The 23285-nt window shown below is 42.7% G+C and overlaps 1 protein-coding gene across 4 annotated transcripts in view; it reads left to right on the top strand.

The window, feature by feature from the left end:
- The window catches only part of PPP1R36 (protein phosphatase 1 regulatory subunit 36), a 53191-nt gene that overhangs the window by 22374 nt on the left and 7532 nt on the right, over positions 1-23285 (top strand). For 2 of the 4 annotated variants that reach the window (XM_055097700.2, XM_003831609.5), the window contains exons 7-11: positions 2645-2743; positions 8753-8887; positions 21126-21168; positions 21483-21661; positions 22408-22599. In XM_055097700.2, the coding sequence (XP_054953675.1) occupies positions 2645-2743; positions 8753-8887; positions 21126-21168; positions 21483-21661; positions 22408-22599 (648 nt within the window). The remainder of the gene's footprint in view (positions 1-2644; positions 2744-8752; positions 8888-21125; positions 21169-21482; positions 21662-22407; positions 22600-23285) is intronic. The other 2 variants (XM_055097701.2, XM_014347555.4) reach the window with 1 other exon arrangement.

A 23285-nucleotide genomic window follows, 5' to 3' on the forward strand; every position in this document is an offset into this window, starting at 1 on the left:
TATGAGTCATTTTAGATCTTTTATCCTTTATTTTTCAGTAACTTCATCTGATAAGTGATGACAAATCTGATTTTTAGAGGAAGAGCGTGAGGCTGGCTCTATGCAAGCCATCCTCTCAGGACCTAGTCACAAAGACTGCGACCAAAGAGTCAGGGAGAGGAAGCCAGAAGTCATGGGAATCCCAGATAAAATCCCAGGGCAAGTAGTATGGAGAGCATGCTGTCAGAGTCTCACATGGACTGTGCTATTTTTATATAATAGTTAAAGGATATACCCATTTACTGGCCAGGTGCGGTGGCTCACGCCTGTAATCCCAACATTTTGGGAGGCCGAGGCAGGCGGATCACAAGGTCAGGAGTTTAAGACCAGACTGGCCAACGTGGTGAAACCCCGTCTCTACTAAAAATACAAAAATTAGCTGGGCGTGGTGGTGGGCGCCTGTAATCCCAGCTACTTGGGAGGCTGAGGCAGGAGAATTACTTGAACCTGGGTGGCGGAGGTTGCAGTGAGCTGAGATTGTGCCAATGCGCTCCAGCCTGGGTGACAGAGCAAGACTCTCTCAGACCAAAAAAAAAGAAAAATACAAACATCAGCCAGGCGTGGTGGCAGATGCCTGTAATCCCAGATACTTTGGTGGCTGAGGCAGGAGAATCGCTTGAACCTGGGAGGCAGAGGTTGCAGTGAGCCAAGATCATGCCATTGCACTTCAGCCTGGGCGACAGAGCAAGACTCCCTCTCAAAAAAAAAAAAAAAAGATATACCCATTTACTGAAGATCACTTTTCTCTACTAGTTGTGTTTGGCAGCCCCAGGATGTGCTAGGTGTGTGACTCTGGGTAAGTTTCTTGACCTTTGTAAGCCTCAGTCTCCTCAGCTACAAAATTGGGAAGTAATTGTGTAATTGTGTGCCCTTTGTATGGCTATGCGTGGCTGTGCCTCACGTGGCCTCTGCACCGCGAACGCTCAGTGAGAGTTGGGTGCCCGATGCCATTTGCACCCCTCCCCATTCCCTCTGCACACACATACAGGCTGCTTGTGGCAACTGCCTGAGACTTGGCCTGAAGGCCTCATTCCACCACAGGCACACACTCAGCCTGACTGCAGGGCAAGTTCAGAGCTAGGGAATCAGTGCCCTAGAAGCAGCCCTCATTCAGTGCCCTGCTGGTGGAGGAGTTGATAGGTAAACTCTTGAGATGTTTTCTACACTGTCTCCCAGAGTCACTGCAGGACTGAACTCCACTTACTTGTTAACAGCCTCTTTGTTGGCTTCCTTTCCTTTCCTGTCTCATTTCCCCACTTTCTTACTGATGTTTCCTGAGATCACTCCCAACTAAACTGTTCACTTTCAAGTATTTGGCCCAGTGTCTGTTGCTGGGGGAACCCAGCCTGAGACAGGGAGTTATTAATATCTTGAAAAGAAAATCTGTAATGCTCACCCTCATCCTGCTCTTTAGGTATAGTTCAGTAAAGCAATGCCAGAGAAAGAATTTCCATTTGGGGCCACAAAGAAGGCAGCAAAAGTCTTGAAAAATATTTAGAAAGAAAACAGTGACTTCTAGTTAAAAACAAATGAGAGAACATTGTAAATCAGTGCAGCCTTTTTGGAGAGCAAGGCACATACACTCTGCGGTAGCAATTTCACTTCTGTCTATAATATTTTTAAAAAAACCAAATACCCACAATAGAAAACTAGGTAAATATGAGGTATAGAATATTCTATTCAGCTCTTTAAAAGAAAGAAGGAAATCTACGTATAATATCATAGAAAGAGGTCTATGCTACGCAGAAAAGTGACAAAAGCAAGTTGCAAAGAATTGTATGTATAGTATTACCCCACTTATTACCAAAAAACATTTTGAAGGCATATATTCATGTACATGTGTATATGTTGGTGGAGGAGGATGTTACATGTGATTGTCTATGTTTTCGAAAGTTTAGAAAGGATTCATACCAAACTCTTTTTTTTTCTTTTTTTGAGATGGAGTCTCGCTCTTTTGCCCAGGCTGGAGTGCAGTGGCACGATCTCAGCTCATTGCAACCTCCACCTCCCGGGTTCAAGCGATTCTCCTGCCTCAGCCTCCCAACTAGCTGGGATTACAGGGATGCACCACCACGCCTGGCTAATTTTTGTAATTTTTAGTAGAGATGGGGTTTCGCCAGGCTGGTCTCGAACTCCTGACATCAAGTCATCCACCCACCTTGGCCTCCCAAAGTGCTGGGATTACAGGCATGAGCCACTGTGCCTGGCCCATACCAAACTCTTAATAGTGGTTACCACTAGGGAGTAGGATGGTGACAGAGGTAGGAGGAGAGAACTTTTTACTTGATACATTTCTCTACATTTTTTAAACCATGGAAATATATTGTATAATAACTTTTTAAAAATTAAAATTAATTAGTAAGCACAACTATAAGAATTTAGTGTTTGACCTCTCCAAAAGTTTTACTTACAAAAACCAGATTTCTTAAATTTTTAAATATATAGTAGATATAATTTTAAGTGGTAAATTAGTTCTTTGATAGGCATGATAACATAGTTTTCTACTTATTCTTGTGTTGTGTGCTCATATATTTTTTATGAGAAATCTTACATTTGAAATAGGTTAGCATTGACTCTTTTTTTGTTGTTTCAAATCTCCCCATAGGAATAAGAATCTTGATAATTTCCTCATGGCATTATTGTACTACTTATCCCATTACTTGGAAAAAAACTCACTGGAAAAGAAACCCAAAAGCTATATGGTGTAAGTAAGATTTTATAGTGTGCTTTAGAGTTTTATCACTGCCAGTATTAAAAGTAACTTTTGTCTAGGATAAAGAGATGATGGAAATTTTTAAATCTTTGAGATGTACTAAGACATTTTACATGGGAAGAGTGTGTCAGTTTTTAAAGCTCACTGGATAATTTATATGTGTAGTCCAGCAACAAAATATTCCAACTGATACAGACTAGCATTGCACAATAATGAGATAATGAAAGCCATGTATGTAATTTTAAATTTCTGGTAAACATATCTTAAAAATGTAATAAGATACATGTGAAATTAATTTTAATAGTGTCTTTTATTTAACCCAGTGATGCAAAAAATATTATCATTGCAACAGTAGTTGATATTAGCAAGTTATTAATGAGATGTGTTACTTTTTTGTAGTAAGTCTGGTGTCTATTTTATACCTATAATATATCTCAATTCATACTAGACACATTCTCAGTAGCCACATGTGGCTAGTGGCAACCATCTTGAAGGTGCAGATATAGTTGTTGTTTGTGTGCTTTTTATGCTTACAAAGTTCTTGCTAAAGGGCTTGTAAGCATCCAATTAAAAAAATCTAAGAATTAAAAAAATTAATATATTTGGCCAAAGTGGCATTCCACATCACAGGAAAAAAAATCCAAGGTTTCTTAGGCTACTTATAAAGAATTTAAATGCTTTAGCTTTAGGCAGAAGTGGCGCAGAGGTGTACACCAGGGCAAGAATCTGGGAACTCAGAATACAGAGCAGAACAATGCCTCTCAGCCTTGGTGACCTTTTGCAAGCCATGGAACTTTCCACATGCCAGGCTGCCCTCCCCAGTACGTGTGGAACCAACCCAATGATTTAGCTGTTAGGAATGCTGGGTAGAGTAATTAAGTTGTTGCTGCAGGATGTTTTCAAAATGCAAAACCCTGTATACAATCAAGCAGTTGGAAAAACATCTTATGGATAGAATAAATGTATCTGGATAGTTTTGTAAAGAACCAAATAAATAATTTAAAAACTCTTGTTCCTGTAAAGCCATCATAATATACAACATCAGTGTTATTTTGGGACTGTATTTCACAACAGGGCAGCCAGAGCATGAAATGTTTCTATGGTAGCAAGCAAAAGGGTTTAAAGCCAGCTGTGGACTTAGAAGGTTTGAAGATTCTTACTATTTCCAAATGAAACGTAATTAGACATTTTTGGCACTTTGGCTTATTACATTTTTTTATGGTATTTCCTCTTCTGAGGCTTATTGCTAATCTGGCAAAAAGATTTGTTTAATTTCTTTTTTCTTTTCTTTTTTTTTTTGAGTTGGAGTCTGGCTCTGTCACCCAGGCTGGGGTGCAGTGGTGCAATCTCGGCTCACTGCAACCTCCACCGCTCAGGTTCAAGTGATTTTCCCACCTCAGCCTCCTGAGTAGCTGGGATTACAGGCGCCCACAACCACGCCCAGCTAATTTTTATATTTTTAGTAGAGATGGGGTTTCACCATGTTGGCCAATCTGGTCTCGAACTCCTGACCTCAGGTGATCTGCCTGCCCCAACCTCCCAAAGTGCTAGGATTACAGGTGTGAGCCACCGTGCCTGGCCTACTTTCTTAATTGATAAGAATAGATAATAAGACAGGTTTTCTAGTTGAAGATGCACTAAACATACTAGAACACAGTGGTATAAGGTAGACTGTTCCTTAGAAGGAATCAGTTACTCAGATTGACAAAAACAAACCAATTGAAGCCTTAAAAGTATGGATTTTGGCCGGGCACGGTGGCTCATGCCTGTAATCCCAACACTTTGGGAGGCCAAGGCGGGTGGATCACGAGGTCAGGAGTTCGAGACCAGCCTGACCAACATGGTGAAACCCCACCTCTACTAAAAATACAAAAATTAGCCAGGCGTGGTGGCACACTCCTGTAATCCCAGCTCCTCAGGAGGCTGAGGCAAGAGAATCACTTGAACCTGGGAGGCAGAGGTTGCAGTGAGCCGAGATGGCACCATTGCACTCCAGCCTGGGCGACAGAGCGAGACTCCGCCTTAAAAAAAAAAAAGTATGGAGTTTATGGTGTGATTCTAAAAATAAAAATTACAACTTTTTATTTTCAGGCTTCCTGTGGTCAGTTGGTTTACTTACTATAATAGAATTAAATATTGATTGCATTGAGGTATCTGCACAGAAGAAAAAAACTGATTTCAAATACCAAGATAGAGCATAGGGATAGTAATAGCATTTAATTCACAGAGTTATTATACAGAAGTAGATGAGACAGTGTATCTTAACCCAGTGCATGGCACTTGGGAGGAAAGCCTACAGCCGTGAGAGGAAAGCAGAAAAGGGTGAAGATGGATGGCAACGGTACACTTAAATGATGTCAGGTGATTAAAAGCCCTACTTCCAAAAGAAGAAGCCTTATCCCTATTTTACAGGTGAAGAAATTAAGGCTCACAGAGGTTAAATAGTTTGTTGGGGATTACGTACCATACCTAGGAGATGACATTACAGTTCCTAGGTGGAACTGATATTAGAACCCAGGTCTGTTTAACTCCAAGGCTTGTGCCTTAACCACTGTACAACATGCCCAGCACTTCCCACCAATCAACTGCACTGTTTTCCAGAGTTTATGTGTCCATAATTAGAATTTTTAGCTTCTGAACAATTATGTATGTACTGTTTGTTTGTTTGTTTGTTTGTTTGTTTGAAACGGAGTCTTGCTCCATCAACCAAGCTGGAGTGCAGTGGCACAATCTCGGCTCACTGTAACCTCTGCCTCCCGGGTTCAAGTGATTCTCCTGCCTCAGCCTCCTGAGTAGCTGACACTACAGGCATGTGCTACCATGCCTGGCTAATTTTTTATATTTTTGGTAGGGATAGAGTTTCACCATGTTGGCCAGGCTGACCTTGAACTCCTGACCTCAGGTGATCCACCCACCTCAGCCTCCCAAAGTGCTGGGATTATAAGCCTGAGCCACCGTGCCCAGCCTGTATGTACTTTTAAACATAATATCATATGTACTTTCAAGTTACTATAATCTTCATAATTATAATTTTTAATGGTAGCATAGTTTTCCATCAAGCCAATGTGTGTGAATTGACTTACCTACTAAGAAGCAGTATATTATAGTGGTTAAGGGTACAGATTTTGATGCTTGGGTTACATCTCGTGGAAGACTCACTCATAAGTTAGGTTAATAAGCATCAAGTCCTTAAACAATACCTGACCGTATTGCTGCTCCCTTTATCCTTCTGTATTAGTCTGTTCTCATGTTTCTAATAAAGACATACCCAACTGGGTAATTTATAAAGGAAAGAGGCTTAATGGACTCACAGTTCCACATGGCTGGGGAGGCCTCACAATCATGGTGGAAGGTGAATGAGGAGCAACAGCATGTCTTACATGGTGGCAGGCAAGAAAGCATGCGCAGGGGAACACCCCTCATAAAACTTTCAGATCTCATGAAACTTATTCACTATCATGAAACAGCATGGGAAAGACCCGCCACGATGATTCAGTTACCTCCCATTGGGTCCCTCTCATGACACATGGGAATTATGGGAGCTACAATTTAAGATGAGATTTGGGTGGGGACACAGCCAAACCATATCACCTTCTATTTTATATATTTTGGCAGTTTCTAATTTTTCTGATATATAAATAATGATTGCATTGAATGTCCTCATGCATAAAAGTTTCCTCCTAATTTTGGATGATTTTTTTAAAAGAATAAATTTCCAGGAGAGATGATATTGGATCAAAATTTATGATAATTTCTATGGCTCTTGAAATTATTTTCAGTTTTTTTCCCCAAAGGATTATGCCAATTTTCTGTTACAAGCAATGCATAAGCGCATCCGTTTCAACAAAATTTTGTCAGCATTATTGTTTGCACTTTTAAAGAATGTGCTTTAAAAATGAACCACTAACTGGCTTTGTATTTAAGGCAGTTTTACAAAATTAGATGAAAACAGTATGGGGGAATGGTTTCCAGACACAGAAATGTGGTGCAAACAGGCCACCTCTGCCTGGAGTTTTGTATATAGGTTAGCTTCTCTTGAGTATTTTTTTTTCATAGCTTTTTCCTTTTTTTTCCATTTCAACACATCAGTTCTTTATGTATATGTGCATATGGGGTCTAGGGACCACTTGCCTTGGAATCATTTGGGAAGATTGTTTTAAATTTCCTGGGCTAGACCCAGACTCCTGAGCCAGAATCTTGGAGAGAGGGTTGCACTGGGAATTTGCACTTTTAGCAAGTATCCCCAGTGATTCTTTCATAATTCATAGGTTTATTAAAACTTGAGAAGCATTGGCCTAAAAGCTTCAAGGCATTCCTTGGTGGCTGTAGTTTGATTTGGTTGTTTTCTACAGCAAAAGAAGAATATTAGCTACTGGCAGCTCTGGCAGAGTAGGGTGACCAGTGAGGGTGGAGCTGCTGAAGGAAACAGGCACAGGGGTGTGGCCACTGGGGTGCATCTGGAGGGGTGTGTTTGGGTTATATCCTCCATGCCATGAGGGGAAGGGGGTGTATTAAGGATAATACAGTTTGTCTTTGTATTAAGGATAATAATAACTGTTCTTGCTGACTTCATGGAGTCAGTCCAATGGTTATATCAGAAGGGGCAGTCATTTGTCCCTGTTTAGAGTAAATATCATTTGGTGTCTAGTGACACCTCACTTTTCAATAAGAGTACAACTCACTTTTCAATAACAGTACATTGGAATGTATCATCAGCAATATTTCCTACTGTATTGTATAGCAGAAACTTAAAATTTGGCTTCAGACATGCTGTAACCTAAGAACAGTTTGTCTTTGTGAAAGTTCATTTGCAATTCAATTGGAACTGCGGCTGGTTTCACAGGGAAGCAGTGTTATTGTAACTGATGCCAAAGTTCCCAGAGTAGTAGTTCACAGATGCCTTCTTAGCAAACACAGCTACACTCAAAACAGAGAGTTGGTCCTTGTTCACATGTTGAGCCCCCAAGCTCAGTAGTGACATAGGGAACGCAGGGGAAGCTGAGGTACGTAGCCTCCACGGTTGTTTTAGGAAAATAGCAGGAAAGTAGGCTGCTAACCGCCTCAGCAACCAGTATAGATAATTTGTTAATTGAGCTGTTCTATATAAATTAGGACTACCTGCATATAATATTGAGGATACATAACATAATCTATTAAAAAAGCGAAAATAGGCTGGGTGTGGTGGTTCATGCCTGTAATCCCAGCACTTTGGGAGGCCAAGGTGGGTGGATCACTTGAAGTCGGGAGTTCAAGACCAGCCTGGCCAACATGGTGAAACCCTGTCTCTACTAAAAATACAAAAATTAGCCAGGCATGGTGGTAGGCACCTGTAATCCCAGTTACTCGGGAGGCTGAGGCAGGAGAATTCCTTGAACCCGGGAGGTGGAGGTCTCAGTGAGCCGAGTTCATGCCACTTGCACTCCAGCTTGGGCGACACAGCGAGACTCTGTCTAAAAAAAAAAAAAAAAAAAAAAAAAAAAAAGCAAAAATACACCATAAACTTGAGATGCTGATTCCAATGATTAAATATGAAGGGACTTTAAGGATTTTCCTATACCACTGCTTAAATAACATAAACTCATTGGTAAGTGAAGAAGTGAAGTCTGTTGACTCACTTGTATTTCTTTCAAAATAGTTTATGGCTGGGCACACTGGCTCACGCCTGCCATCCCAACACTTTGGGAGGCCAAGGGGAGGATCACTTGAGTCCAGGAGTTCAAGATTAGCCTGGACAACAGAGTGAGACCCTGCCTCTACACAAAATAAAAAAAGATTAGCCAGGCATGGTGGCATGCGCCTATGAGGCAGGAGGATTGCTTGAGCCCTGGAGGTTGAGGCTGCAGTGAGCTGTGATCGCACCACTGCACTCCAGCCTAGGTAGCAGAGCAAGACTCTGTCTTAAAGAAAAGAAGAAAAGTTTATAATTCTGACTTTTTGCTAGTTAATATAGGCACTTATGACAATTAACCCAAATTCTCTTTTTTTTGTCCTCCCCATCAGAGGCCTTGTAGAGAAAAAAGAAATGGAATTGGTTTTAAGTGAATTAGAAGCAGCACAGAGGTACTTGGCGCAGAAGTACTGTATCCTTGTGCTGGGCTTGGCCATGCCGGATAAGCATCACATGTGCTGTGGAAAGTAAGCAGATACTTACACTTCATTAGATCATCACTCCATCATAGACTCACATCCTTAAGATGCTTCCGTTTGACTTTTGTTACCTTGAGAAAATGTTCCTTTTTCTGTTGTCCAGAGTAATTGGGCTCAGGTGAGAATCTGTCCCAAACCCTTGTAATGTCTCCTTTGAGAGACCGAAGTGCATGTGGAAGAAATCTCAGAATCTCAGCGGATATTTTTAAAACTTTCCACTGCTTGAGATTGGATGACATGGTCTCTCAGTGAAATCTTGCTCTCAACCAGGAAGGGCTCTTGCTGCCAGACTTGGCTCCCTTGGGCAGGAGGCCTGGTGGGGCCGGTAGTGCAGGGGGATTAGGTGTCTCCCTATCCTTTTACTGCTTATTTTGCAGCAGCAACAATTGTGAGTAGGAGCTGCTGGGGTGTGGATTCTAAGATGGTTCTTTGTGGGAAGATCATTTTTACCTTAGGATGACTATTTTTACACCACTGTAATTAAAACTTAAAGAGGAGTCTCATCACAGGTTTGGGATCACAAGGTCGAAAACATCAACCCTTAACTCAGAATCTCCTTCTCTGAGTTTCACAACAGGCCCCAGATCTACATCATGGTCATAGCCAGAACAGTTTTTTTCCCCCATAGGAAAATAATTATTCCCCCCATAGGAAAAGAACCTAGTACATGATGTGTCTCTTTCTACATTCTCCACATTTTCAAAGACCAGCTTTGTCAATGAGCATACTTACACAGTTGTTGGTATATACATTTTTGTATTCTGTATTTCCTGGGTACTTTCTCTTATTATTCTGACTATATGATTTCACTTACCACTTTGAATAGGATTCTGTTATGTAACATACATATTTGCTTAACCATTCTTTTTGTGTACATTTGCATAATTTTAGTTTTTGTGTGTTATAATATTTCTGCATTGAATATTCTTTGTTCATTTGGACTATTTCCTTATGGCTTATTTTCCACAGTATATTTACCTAGAAAGCCACAGTTTTGTAGCTCTTGATACATACTGCTAGATTGTTCTCTATAAAGGTTAAGACATTTTGGGGTTTTTTTTTTTTTGAGACATAGTCTTGCTCTGTTGCCCAGGCTGGAGTGCAGTGGCACGATCTTGGCTCACTGCAAGCCCCGCCTCCTGGGTTCACGCCTCCTGTCTCAGCCTCCCAAGTAGCTGGGACTACAGGTGCCCGCCACCACACCCAGCTAATTTTTTGTATTTTTAGTAGAGACAAGGTTTCACCATGTTAGCCAGGATGGTCTCGATTTCCTGACCTCGTGATCCACCCGCCTCGGCCTCCCAAGGTGCTGGGATTACAGGTGTGAGCCACTGCGCCTGGCCTAGTTTAAGACATTTTGTATACCATCAGCAGTAAGTATATCTGGTTGCATTGGGTTTTATTACTTTAATATTTTTGATAGTTTAAAGGTGTATAAAAAGCTTAAAGATGTTTTATTTGACTGAGTATCTTTTTTTTTTTTTTTTTTTGACAAAGTCTCGCTCTTGTCCCCGTAGGCTGGAGTGCAATGGTGTGATCTCGGCTCACTGCAACCTCTGCCTCCCAGGTTCAAGTGATTCTCCTGTCTCGGCCTCCCGAGTAGCTGGGATTACAGGCACACACCACCATGCCTGACTAATTTTTGTATTTTTAGTAGAGATGGGGTTTCACCATATTGGTCAGGCTGGTCTCAAACTCCTGACCTCAGGTGATCCACCCACCTCAGCCTCCCAAAGTGCTGGGATTACGGGCATGAGCCACGGCACTCCGCCCTAATTCGTTCTTTAGTTGGGTAGATTTTTTCCAAGTTACCCAGGGTCTGAGAGGCACAGGCATATGTTCTCTAACTTCTTCTTGGCTATTCATAAGGATCGTATATTAGTTTATAAAGTTAAAAAACAGATATACATATGAAGTTTCTCTCAGATGGAACTTGATATTTATTGATGTTTGCATCGATATACTTTCAGTTCAGGCTCACTTTCTTTGTTTTGTTGGTTGTATCTTGGCGTTGTCGGCCATTTCTCTTCTCTTGCACCCGTTTCTATAGTGGTGGATGTCCTCGATCCACTTCCGAGGCCCAGCATCTCTGTGATTTGATTCGCCATGTGTGTGTGATTTTTCATGATTTGGGAATACACTCTTAATGTGTATTCCTGACAACACCCATTCTTTATTCTACTACATCCGTTCTGCAGCTTTCAAGTTTTTGTTGCTGCAGTTCTGTTATGGAGTTGACAAGTTTGGTTCTGCTTTCCAGCATGGGACGATGAAAATGTGGCACTCAGGGAGCGTAACTGAGCAGTGGCCCCAGCTGTTGCACCTGAATCCACCACCAGGTCTGCACTGAGGCCACATGTTTTAGCCTGTTTGGGTTGCTATAGCAAAGTACCATAGACAGGGTGGCTTATAAACAACAGAAATGTATTTCTCAGAGTTCTACAGGCTGCAGGTCTAAGATCAGTATACCAGCATGGTCAGGCTCTGGTGAGGGCCCTCTTCTAGGTTGCAGACTGCCAGCTTTTCATTGTATCCTCACCATGGCAGAAAGAGGATGACAGAGCTTTCTGGGGTCTCTTTTCTAGAACACTAATTCACACAATACATACGGGCTCTATGTCCGTGACTTAATTACTTCCAAAGGCCTCACATCCTGAGAACATCACACTGGGAGTTAGTATTTCAACATATGAATTTTGGGGGAACACAAACATTCAGCTCATTGCACCATGCCTCCCACAGGCTGCCTCCTGCCAGTGTCTGGGTGCAGCAAGCCCATTCCCCACAGTTGCGGGACTTCTCTGACTGACAGCGTCAGCTTGAGGACTCCCCTTTGGCCTGGTCAAAACTTTCCTAGAGCTGTGCCTCTGTCTGAGTTCCTTCCTACCCAGACCCTCCTGCCTTTCCTCTCTCACAGGGTCAGACATGCATTGAGGTGTGACGGCACTCCTTGCCTTCTCCAGTTCTCTCCTCATTTTCTGTCACCATAATTTTCTCCAATAAATCTTGTCTTTCTCCAATAAATCTCATGTCTAGTCCTGTCTTGGTGTCTGCTTCTGATAACATATCCAACATCATAGCATTTTTAAGCTTTGCTGCCATGATTACTTTTTTTTTTTTTGAGACGGAATCTCACTCTGTCACCCAGGCTGGAGTGCAGTGGTGCGATCTTGGCTCACTGCAAACTCTGCCTTCCGGGTTCACGCTGTTCTCCTGCCTCAGCCTCCCGAGTAGCTGGGACTACAGGCGCCTGCCACCACGCCCGGCTAATTTTTTGTATTTTTAGTAGAGACAGGGTTTCACCATGTTAGCCAGGATGGTCTCGATCTCCTGACCTTGTGATCCGCCTACCTCGGCCTCCCAAAGTGCTGGGATTACAGGCGTGAACCACTGCGCCTGGCCTTTTTTTTTTTTTTTTTTTTTTTGAGATGGAGTTTCACTCTTGTTGCCCAGGCTGGAGTGCAATGGCGCGATCTCGGCCCACCACAACCTCTGCTACCATGCCTGGCTAATTTTTTGTATTTAGTAGAGATGGGGTTTCACCATGTTAGTCAGGCTGGTCTTGAATTCCTGACCTCAGGTGATCCACCTGCCTCGGCCTCCCAAAGTGCTGGAATTATAGGTATGTGCCACCGTGCTTGGCACTTTTTGTGTCTTTTAAAAGTACAGTCAGTCCTCATCTTTTATGCATTCAGCTTTCTACAGCCTGTTGTTCTTTCTTACAGTAATGCTCCTAAACCAGTGTTTTTCAGAGTACAACACATTAATGGATCTTGAAATCAATTTAGTAAGTCTTGAAGAGAGTAGACTAGAACTTTAAAAATCAGAGTACATCATAAAAAGTAAAAGTAAGTATTGTTTTAGGAGACTTGTTTCAGTGTGTACTGGGGACTCTATTAAATATATTTCTTTCTGTGGGTTACAGTAAAAAATAAAAACCACAATGAGATACTATTTCACATCAGTCAGAATGGCCATTATTAAAAAGTCAAAAAATAACAGAGGCTGGCTAGGTTGCAGAGAAAAGGGAACGCTTATACACTGTTGGTGGGATGTAAATTAGTTCAACCATTGTGGAAAGCAGTATGGTGATTCCTCAAAGAGCTAAAAGCAGAACTACCATTCAACCCAGCATTCCCATTACTGGGTATATACCCAGAGGAATGTGAAGCATTCTGTCATAAAGACACATGCATGCAAATGTTCATTGCAGCACTGTTCACAATAGCAAAGACATGGAATCAACCTAAATGCCCAACAGTGACACACTGGATAAAGAAAAGGTGGTACGTTTACACCTTGGAATACTCTGCAGTTATAAAAAAGAATGAGATCATGCCTTCTGTGGGAACATGGATAGAGCTGGAGGCTATTATCCTTAGCAAACTAGCACAGGAGCAGAAAACGAAATACTGCATGTTCTCATTTATTTATAAGTCGGAGCTAAATGATAAGAACTTATGAACACAAAGAAAGAAGCAACAGACACTGGGGTCCACTTGAGGTGGGAATGGTAGGAGGAGGGAGAGGAGCAGAAAAGATAAGTATTGTCTACTGAGCTTAATACCTGAGCAATGTGATAATACGTACAACAAACCCCCGTGACTCGTGTTTATCTATTTAACAAACCTTCACATGTACCCCCAAACCTAAAGTAAAAATTAAAAGAAAAAAGAAACCCAAAAGGACAAGAGCATATATAAACTAATGGAATTATTACATTTAATCTCTCTGATGAGTGAGGTATAGTAGTAGATTTAATATAGAGATACTTAAAAGTTGGGGATGTTTCAGCATCAAAAATACCTTCCTGTGATCCAAAAACAGGAAGCTTTTACAGGTGTTTAGGGCTGTTGGTGGAGGTTCAGCTTGCTATAGACTTCATTGTTTAGAAAGAAGTAGTGTTTTCTATTGACAAAGTTTTTAGGAAAAGCATTATGATAAAATTACAGTCATCTTTACAGTTTCCTACTCAATCATTTATAACATCACTATTAATATTGACACTAATTTCTTTTGTCTTTAAAGTGTCACTTCTAGTTAGAAAACTAGGATTTAAGGTTAAAAAACCTGCTCTTGGGCCGGGCGCGGTGGCTCATGCCTGTAATCCCAGCACTTTGGGAGGCCGAGGTGAGCAGATCACGAGGTCAGGAGATCGAGACCATCCTGGCTAACACGGCGAAACCCCATCTCTACTAAAAATACAAAAAATTAGCCGGGCGTGGTGGCGGGCGCCTGTAGTCCCAGCTACTAGGGAAGCTGAGGCAGGAGAATAGCGTGAACCTGGGAGGCACAGCTTGCAGTGAGCTGAGATCGCGCCACTGCACTCCAGCCTGGGCGACAGAGCGAGACTCCGTCTCAAAAAACAAAAAAAAAACAAAACAAAAACATGCTCTTAAGAAATGATTTTGGCCAGGCACAGTGGCTCACGCCTGTAATCCCAGCACTTTGGGAGACTGAGGCAGGAAAGTCACTTGAGCCCAGGAGTTCGAGACCAGCCCGGGCAACACAGTGAGAGCCTCTCTCCAGAAAAAAATTAAAGAATTAGCTGGGCATGGTGGTGCATGCCTGTAGTTCCAGCCACCTGGGAGGCTGAGGTGGGAGAACTGCTTGAGCCAGGGAGGTTGAGGCTGCAATGTGTCATGATTGTGCTACTGCACTCCAACCTGGTGACAGAACAACACCCTGCCTCAAAAAAATTTTTTTTAAATTTCTCATACTTAATGTTTAATCTTTAAAAACACATATACATTGCAAACCAATGTTGGGATAAAAAGCAAACTATAAACAATTACACCATAATTAGAGAATTTATAATATTTTTTAGTTCTCGGCATAGAGCCTCCACTGAAGTAATTATACTTTTTCCAAGGCAATTTTTACACAAACCTTTAAAGGAACACATATGTTTGAAAGTAGATGATGGCCTCTGGTTAGCACTAGCTCATTTCCAGATGGTGCTGGTCATTTTTCCACTGTATGTGACATAACCCATGTTTCCTCTGCCTGCTGGATAGCAGTTTATAGAAGAATGAGCGCAGATCTCACCACCCACGTAACAAATTCCATACAGGCCAAACGCTGAACAAAGGACATAAAAGACAGACTGGAACAGGTTTTTGCCATGATTCAGAAGTTTATATTGTTCTTTTGGTGGCTTTTATGCAGGAGAAGATGAGGACAGTGTTTTTGCCGGTTATAAGTGATTAACTCATTTTAACATTCCACTTCTTTCCGATTTCAGTAAGCTAATATTTTCATGTGTATTTTCTGACTTTTCTCTTTCATATATGTGTTACCGAAGTGAACTGGGGTCCGCTTGCCTGATGCAGTCAGGTGAAACATCCACACCGTGGTTTGTAATATCAGGAGAAAGGAGGGTATTTATTTGCAGGTTGCCAAGCAAGTAGAATCAGGCAGCTCTCGCTTAAGGCCTGACCTCTCTGATGGCTTGTAAGCAAGGGTTTTTAAAGGCAGGAGTACATTTTAGGAAGGCAGAAGTTACAGGCAAAGTTGTAAATCAATACATAGAGGTTATATATTGGTTTGGACTCAAAAGGCAGGATATTTTGAAGCAGGGCCTTACAGGTCATAAGCAGATTCCAAGATTTTCTGATTTGGTTAAGGTAGAACAGCTTTGTTTAAAAAACTTGGGGTCTGCAGAAAGATGTGTTAGGTCTGGCTCATGTACAGGACTTCTAGGCCTCTCAGGAAGAACTTTAGAACAATAAATGCAGTTAGAGTTCAGTCCTCAGTCTCCCCTTATCTGAGGTCTACATGCCAGTGGACCCATTTGGTGGGGGTCTGAGTTTCTGAAAAACAACGCAGGGACATATGTTAAAATGTTATTTTTACTTTATATAGGGAACCAAACATCTTGTGACTCTAACTTCCTTGGCTGTCTTTTAAGCTACTGTTATCTTCTTATCAAGTTGCTCATTTACTTCTCAGGGCTAGCTAGGTGCCTGGAATTTCCCTTACAGGAACTCAAGGCTTTCCTTTATTTCCATGTTTGGGGGTGGGGGTGGGGTGGTAGATCCCTAAGTGTGGGGGGGTGGTCCCTGTTTTGTCTCATGTGCACACTTAATATTTGACTACAACACATTATGCTGTGTATCTCTATGATTAAAGATTTTAGTAGAACCAGCAGTTTGGGTGCTGTTAATTTAGTGCTTTCATGTCTCTGAGAAGTAGAAGGATGTGCCTTTAAATGTCTGAGGAACCCTGACATCCTGAAAGCTTTGGCAGAATTTTGATGAACATGTTCAGTAAAAGTTCTCTGTGTTTTCCAAGTTAGATATGAAAACCTCCTTGGTGGCAGGCACATGCCATAGTTAGATCTCTTTGGTGATGGCCAATGCTAGCTCCACCCCCACCTCTATGCTAGTATTTATACCTTCTTCCACTGTTCTCAGTGCAGCTGTCACTTGATGGGCAACCAGAGAGGCTAGCGGTGGGGCTGACGGGGAAAAAGGGAGTCTTTTTGAAACTCAGGTGTGTAAATTATCCCTAAGCCCTATTCCTCTACCCTTACCCCCAGTCACATGCACCAAAGCCTCTTTCCCCTCCCCTAAAATACATCCCTTTGACACTCTTGTATAGAGCAGGCCTTGACCTTCTTTTAAACCTGATTTCACCTAGAGCAGCAGGGGGCAAGTGGGGGAGCACAACTTTTTTTCTCCCTAGCCCAGAACCCTGGGTCTAGACTTTGTTTCCCTTTAGGAATGACAAATCATAAAATATACTTTCCTCATTTTGATTTGGAGCCAAGAGTCTAAGGTAGCAAGAAGGAATAAGAGAGCATCATAACAGGCCACTAAAATTCTCTAGATTTACTACCAGGCTGGCTTTCCCCTCTTTCCTTTGGGTTGTGTCCTCAAACATGGAATGCATGGTGTCTGTGCTGACCAGCATGGTGGCCACTTGCCACATGCGGCTGTTGAGCACTTTGAAATGTAGATAGTCCAAATTGAAACATACTATAAGTGAAAAATAAGCACTGTACACAGAAAGTCTAAATATGAATAAAACATCTCAATACTTTAGAAATATTGCTTCTATATTGAAATGATAATATTTTTGGGGTTTAGATAAAATATATTATTAAAATTAGCTTCACTTGTTTCTCTTCACTGTGGCTACTAGAAAATTTAAAATTACATTTATGGCTTGCATTATATTTCCACGGATTGTATTGTTTAAACCCCATTTCTATTTGCAGACGATTCTGGGAGGCTTAAATTTTGTTATTTTAATTTTTTAAAATTTAATTTAATTTATTTTTATTTTTTATTTTTTTATAGATAGGGTCTCACTTTGCCACCCAGGCTAGAGTGCAGTGGCACTATCTTGGCTCACTGCAGCCTCAACTTCCTGTTCTCAAGCGATCCTCCCACCTGGCCCCATAAGTAGCTGGGACTACAAGGCGTGTGCCACCACTCCCAGCTATATATATATATATATATATTTTTGTATTTTTGTAGAGATCGCGTTTTGCCATCTTGCCCAGGCTGGTCTTGAACTCCTGAGCTCAAGCGATCTGCCTGCCTTGGCTTTCCAAAGCGCTAGAATTACAGGTGTGAGCCACCATGCCAGGCCAATTTTGTTATTTTATAATCAATAAATTTTTAAATTTATAATCAATTTATTTTAAGTATATGTACTTAATATAAAAATTATAAAATACCAAAATAGACAGGAAAACGACTCAAAATATACCAGCCAGAAGTAAATTTGTAGAGCTTTTAACTATGAAGTCCCCAAATGTATTCACTGTATGCACCCATTTCCTGGACGCATTTCTATTTCATATGCAGGGCTAAATCAGAATGGCAAGAAGAAACCCATGACATTCTGTACTTAATTTTTGCAGTATGGGTTACATCAGTTTGCTTTGGGCATTAAGAGAGAAAGAGTTAGGCCGGGCGCTGTGGCTCACGCCTGTAACCCCAGCACTTTAGGAGGCCGACACAGGCGGATCACCTGAGGTCAGGAGTTTGAGACAGCCATGACCAACACGGAGAAACCCCATCTCTACTAAAAATACAAAATTAGCCAGGCGTGGTTGCGCATGTCTGTAATCCCAGCTACTCGGGAGGCTGAGGCAGGAGAATCGTTTGAACCCGGGAGGCAGAGGTTGCGGTGAGCCAAGATAGTGCCATTGCACTCCAGACTAGACAAGAGTGAAACTCCATCTCAAAAAAAAAAAAAAAAAAGAGAGAGAAAGAGTTCCAGTGTGTATGGCAACTTGAGGGAAAGTGGAAAGAGGTTCATGTTACCTCCTCTTTTTTTTTTTTTTTTGAGATGGAATCTTGCTCTGTCGCCCAGGCTGGAGTGCAGTGACGTGATCTTGGCTCACTGCAACCTCCGCCTCCTGGGTTCAAGCAATTCTCCCTGACTCAGCCTCCCGAGTAGCTGGGATTACAGGCACCTGCCACCACGCCCGGCTAATTTTTGTATTTTTAGTAGAGATGGTGTTTCGCCATGTTGGCCAGGCTGGTCTTGAACTCCTGACCTCAGGTGATCCGCCTGCCTTAGCATCCCAAAGTGCTGGGATTACAGGCGTGAGCCACTGCGCCCAGCCTTACCTTCTCTTCTAATGTCTAAAAAAAGAACCCAGAAAGAAAAGGAAAGAAAGTGTGTTTCCTGGGCAATCACTCTTATTTCAAAACCATGCTAAGATGGTGCTGGTTTGCCTTGTGCTGATGTGAGCTCTGCTCTAGATCTCCCAGAATACAAGCTGATTTATTCCCAAAACAGACTTTGGCTAGTTTTCTTGCTTCAGCTTGGCAGGTGTTCATGGTCTCTGGTTTCAGCTGGCAGAAGATTTACAGTTAGTTATGGAAGAGGAGCTTTGAAAGGGCGGAAATTTCACATCAGCACACCCCTCAGGTGGAGGCCTCAGGTGGCACAGAGAAGAAATGCTGAGGCTTGCTCTGAAAAGTTTCCCCTGAGCTCTGTTGTTCAGTACGTTTATCTGCAAACTATTTTAAAGAAAAAAGCTTATTCTCCTCACAGTCCAGTTATGAGGACAGACGTGGGTATCTGACAGGCCTGAGTTTTAGTACAGGATCTGTCCCTAATTAGATATATGTCTTTGGACTTAAGTCTCAACTTTAGTTTCCTCAGTTGAGAAGTGGGAATAATAATGTTGACTATACCATAGGGATGTTATGAAGACCAGATATGATAATACATGTAAAGGGCTTAGCGTGGTGCAGGATGTTATGAAGACTAGATAGGATCATACATGTAAAGGGCTTAGTGCAGTACCCGGCACATAGTCCATACTTAGTCCATGTTCACTCTAATTGCTATTGCCGTAGTTCTTTATTGAAGACTTGCACATGAAGAAACCAATATATAATGAAGAGAGTCTGTAGGAGGGGAGGGGCAGGCCCCAGTAACCACCTCTTTGGCCTCATCCCCCAAGTGGAGGGCTAGTTTGGGCCCATTCAGACCAGGAAGTCCCTGTGAGAAGGCCGAAGGTCCTGTGAGGTTTGGGTCATCTTTCCCAGACTGTGGGAGTTCAGGATGGTTCTGGAGAGCCTGGTACCAAGGGCAATCCTCAGAGTCACAGTTCCTCCAAGGAAGGCCCCAACAAAAGCAGAAGCAGGCCGGGCACCTTGGCTCACACCTGTCATCCTAGCACTTTGGGAGGGTGAGGTGGGTGGATAGCTTGAGCTCAGGAGTTCGAGACCAGCCTGGCCAACATGGTGAAACCCCATCTCTACAAAAAATACAAAAATTAGCTGGTCATGTTGGTGTGTGCCTGTAGTCCCAGCTACTTCGGAGGCTGAGGTGGGAGGATCACCTAAGCCTGGGGAGGTCAGGGCTGCCGTGAGCCATGATCATGCTACTGTGCTCCAGCCTGGGTGACAGAATGAGACCCTGTCTCAAAAAAAAAAAAAAAAAAAAAAAAAAAAAAATTAGCCAGTGTGGTGGTGTATACTTGTCGTCCCAGCTTCTTGTGAGGCTGAGGTGGGTACCAGGCTCTCCAGAACCATCCTGAACTCCTACAGTCTGGTGGGAGGATTGGGAGGTGGGAGGATTGCTTGAGCCCAGAAGGTCAAGGCTATAGTGAGCTATGATCACACTACTGCACTCCAGCTCTGTCTTAAAAAAGAAGCAAAACCAGGATCAGCCTTGAAGTGTCCAGGGTCTGGCCTTGGCCGCTGTGACTGATCAAGTGACTGCAGGTGCATAACCCCCTCAGTCAACTCTCAAGGGCTCCCCAGACCAGGCCTGGTTTCCTAGGCTGGGAGTCAGAATCAGAATTGTTAGGAGGGGAGGCCATGTTCACTAACTGCGCCCATGCCAGTATAGTATTCTTTTTTTTTCTTTTTGAGATGGAGTCTTGCTCTGTTGCCCAGGCTGGAGTGCAGTGGCACAATCTCGGCTTACTGCAACTTCTACCTCCCGGGTTCAAGCAATTCTCCTGCCTCAGCCTCCCGAGTAGCTGGGATTAGAGGCGTCCGCCACCACACCCAGCTAATTTTTGTACTTTTAGTAGAGCTAATTTTTGTACTTTTAGTACTTTTAGTACTTTAACAGCGTCACCATGTTGGCCAGGCTGGTCTGAAACTCCTGGCCTCAAGTGATCCACGCACCTCGGCCTCCCAAAGTGCTGAGATTACAGGCGTAAGCCACTGCATCTTGCCAAGTATAGTATTCTTAACATTGAATTTGTGTTGCAAGGACTCCTGGGAAGAGAGAAGACTCAGGTTTGTCCATGCCCATCAGAAGGAGGAGCACACTGCTGTTCTCAGTCTATTGGTTGTTTTGGCATAGATCTTTGTGGATTTTGTTTCTGTTTCTTTTTGTACCCAATAGCCATAACTATTGTTTGCTAATTCTTTTCCTTTTCTTTATTGCAGACTTACCCTCTAGTTCTCTGCTTCCTCTTTACCACCTTTCCACTCTCCTTACCTCCCCAACACTCAAATTACCAGAAGCCTTTGGAAGAATACATTTCCTCACTGGTTTGTTTACCCCAAATTTATATTGATTAACTTTTTACCATTCTAGGAGTTTTGATCTGGGTAACGTAGGAGGTTGAATAAGAAAGTATTGAGACTCTTTATCAATGCCTTTTGATAGCATTTGTGTAGCTGAAAATAATCTTGGGGCCAAGATAATGACCCTAACTTTAGAGAAAGATAAGGACTAGTACCCTGAAAGATTGAACTTCCCTCTCAACCTATAGTTGTGACTTGTTATATTACAGGGAGAAAATATCAGATACACAGAAAGACTGGAAGTTCTTTGAGGTGAGTCACTTATGTTTTGGTGCTTTTTGATATGAAACAATATATACCAACAACCAATGGCCATTTGTCAGGCACTTATTTTTAGTGAATATCCTTTCTAAAAGATGGTGCTAACAAGCTATATGCTATACCTTAAATTGTTGGTCTGATTTTCCTCATGCAAAAGTGAGTATGTGTATAATTTTTCATTGTTTCAGGAATATTGGGAAATTGGGTCATCTGGGTTTGTGTCTGCTTAGCTGTGTTATACAGACAGGTAAGAGTTTTCCATTTCACAGCTAAGGATCGTGATTCTTGTCTATTTTTTGTTGTAGTCCTTTTACACTTTCTGTACATATGTGGCTTGGATTGTCTTCCGACGTCAACACTTGACAGAGATTGAAGAAGAAGTAGGGAGACTCTTTCGTACCAATATGTTCAACATTCCTCGCAGGAGGCGTGAAGATGAGGAATCAGGAGGGGAAAAGAAACGCATGACTTTTGTTCAGTTCAGGTATGACCTTTTGACTTTCCTATGCTCAGGGGTATTTCTTTTCTTCCTTTCCTTTCTTTTCTTCCTTTCCTTTCTTTTCTTTTTTCTCCTCTTCTTTTTTTTTTTTTTTTTTTTTTTTTTTGAGACAGAGTCTTGCTCTATTGCTGAGGCTGGAGTGCAGTGGCACAAGCTTGGCTCACTGCAACGTCCGACTCCTGGGTTCAAGCAATTCTCCTGTCTCAGCCTCCCGAGTAGCTAGGATTACAGACATGCACCACCATGCCTGGCTAATTTTTTGTATTTTTAGTAGAGACGGAGTTTCACCATGTTGGTCAAGCTGATCTCGAACTCCTAACCTCAGCTGATTCACACGCCTCAGCCTCCCAAAGTGCTGGGATTACAGGCATGAGCCACCATGCCCAGCCTCCTCTTTTTTTTTTCAGACAGGATCTCATTCCGTCACCTAGGCTGGAAGGCAGTGGCATGATCACAGCTCACTGCAGCCTCAACCTCCCAGGCTCAAGTGATCCTCCTGTAGCTAGGACTGCAGGCATGCTGTCTCACCTGGCTACTTTTTTAAATTTTTTGTAGAGACGGGGGTCTTGCTATGTTGCCCAGGCTGGTCTCAAACCCCTGGGCTCAAGTGATCCTCCCGCCTTGATCTCCCAAAGGGTTGGGATTACAGGCATGAGCCACTGCACCTGGCCTCAAGAACATTTCTAGAAAACAGGGTGATATGACCTAAATGTCACCTTCCTCCCCGACAGGAGAATGATGGCAAAACGCCCAGCAATTAAAAAAGCCATCAACATGCGTTCTCCAGTCATGTCTACTCTGCTGCCATCTCTCAGAGAAAAAGCTCAAAACGTCTTTGAGAAAAAGTATCATCAAGTAGACGTCAGATTCCCAGCCGAGATGCAAAAGCATGTGGGAACTCTGGACTCTGTGCCCATGCCAGTGTAAGTGGCTTGGCAAGAGAAGCATGAGTGCCTTGAGGTGGCATCCCAGGTGGGGCTGGAAGGGGCAGGGGCCCAGGCACCATGCCTCTGCCAGGGAATCGAGCCATGATGACAGCCCCCATTTTCTTACTTCTGCCCTGCTCCCCTCCTAGTTTCCTTTCTAGAGAATCTTGAGGTACACCCATCTAGACCAGAAAAACAATTGCTAGAAAGTGGTGCTAGACTCCAAATAGTTCTAGTTTGGAGGAGTGAGTAACTGATTTTTTTTTTTTTTTTTTTTTTTGAGACGGAGTCCCTCTCTTGTTGCCCAGGCTGGAGTGCAATGGCACAATCTCGGCTCACTTCAACCTCTGCCTCCCGAGTTCAAGTGATTCTCCTGCCTCAGCCTCCTGAGTAGCTGGGATTATAGGCATGAGCCACCACGCCCGGCTAGTTTTGTATTTTTAGTAGAGATGGGGTTTCTCCATGTTGGTCAGGCTGGTCTCAAACTCCCAGCCTCAGGTGATCTGCCCGCCTTGGCCTCCCAAAGTGCTGGGATTACAGGTGTGAGCCACCGCGCCCAGCCTGTAACTGAATTTTTTTAAGGCTGAGGTTTTTCTATTAGTAGAATCACCTTTGAGAAATGTGGGAAGCGCTAGTACAAAATCTTGCTAAGGATTTACTTTTGGACTCATATATAAGACTAC

This window comes from Pan paniscus, chromosome 15 (genome assembly GCF_029289425.2).
Source record: "Pan paniscus chromosome 15, NHGRI_mPanPan1-v2.0_pri, whole genome shotgun sequence".
In the NCBI taxonomy this organism is placed as follows: Eukaryota; Metazoa; Chordata; class Mammalia; order Primates; family Hominidae; genus Pan; species Pan paniscus.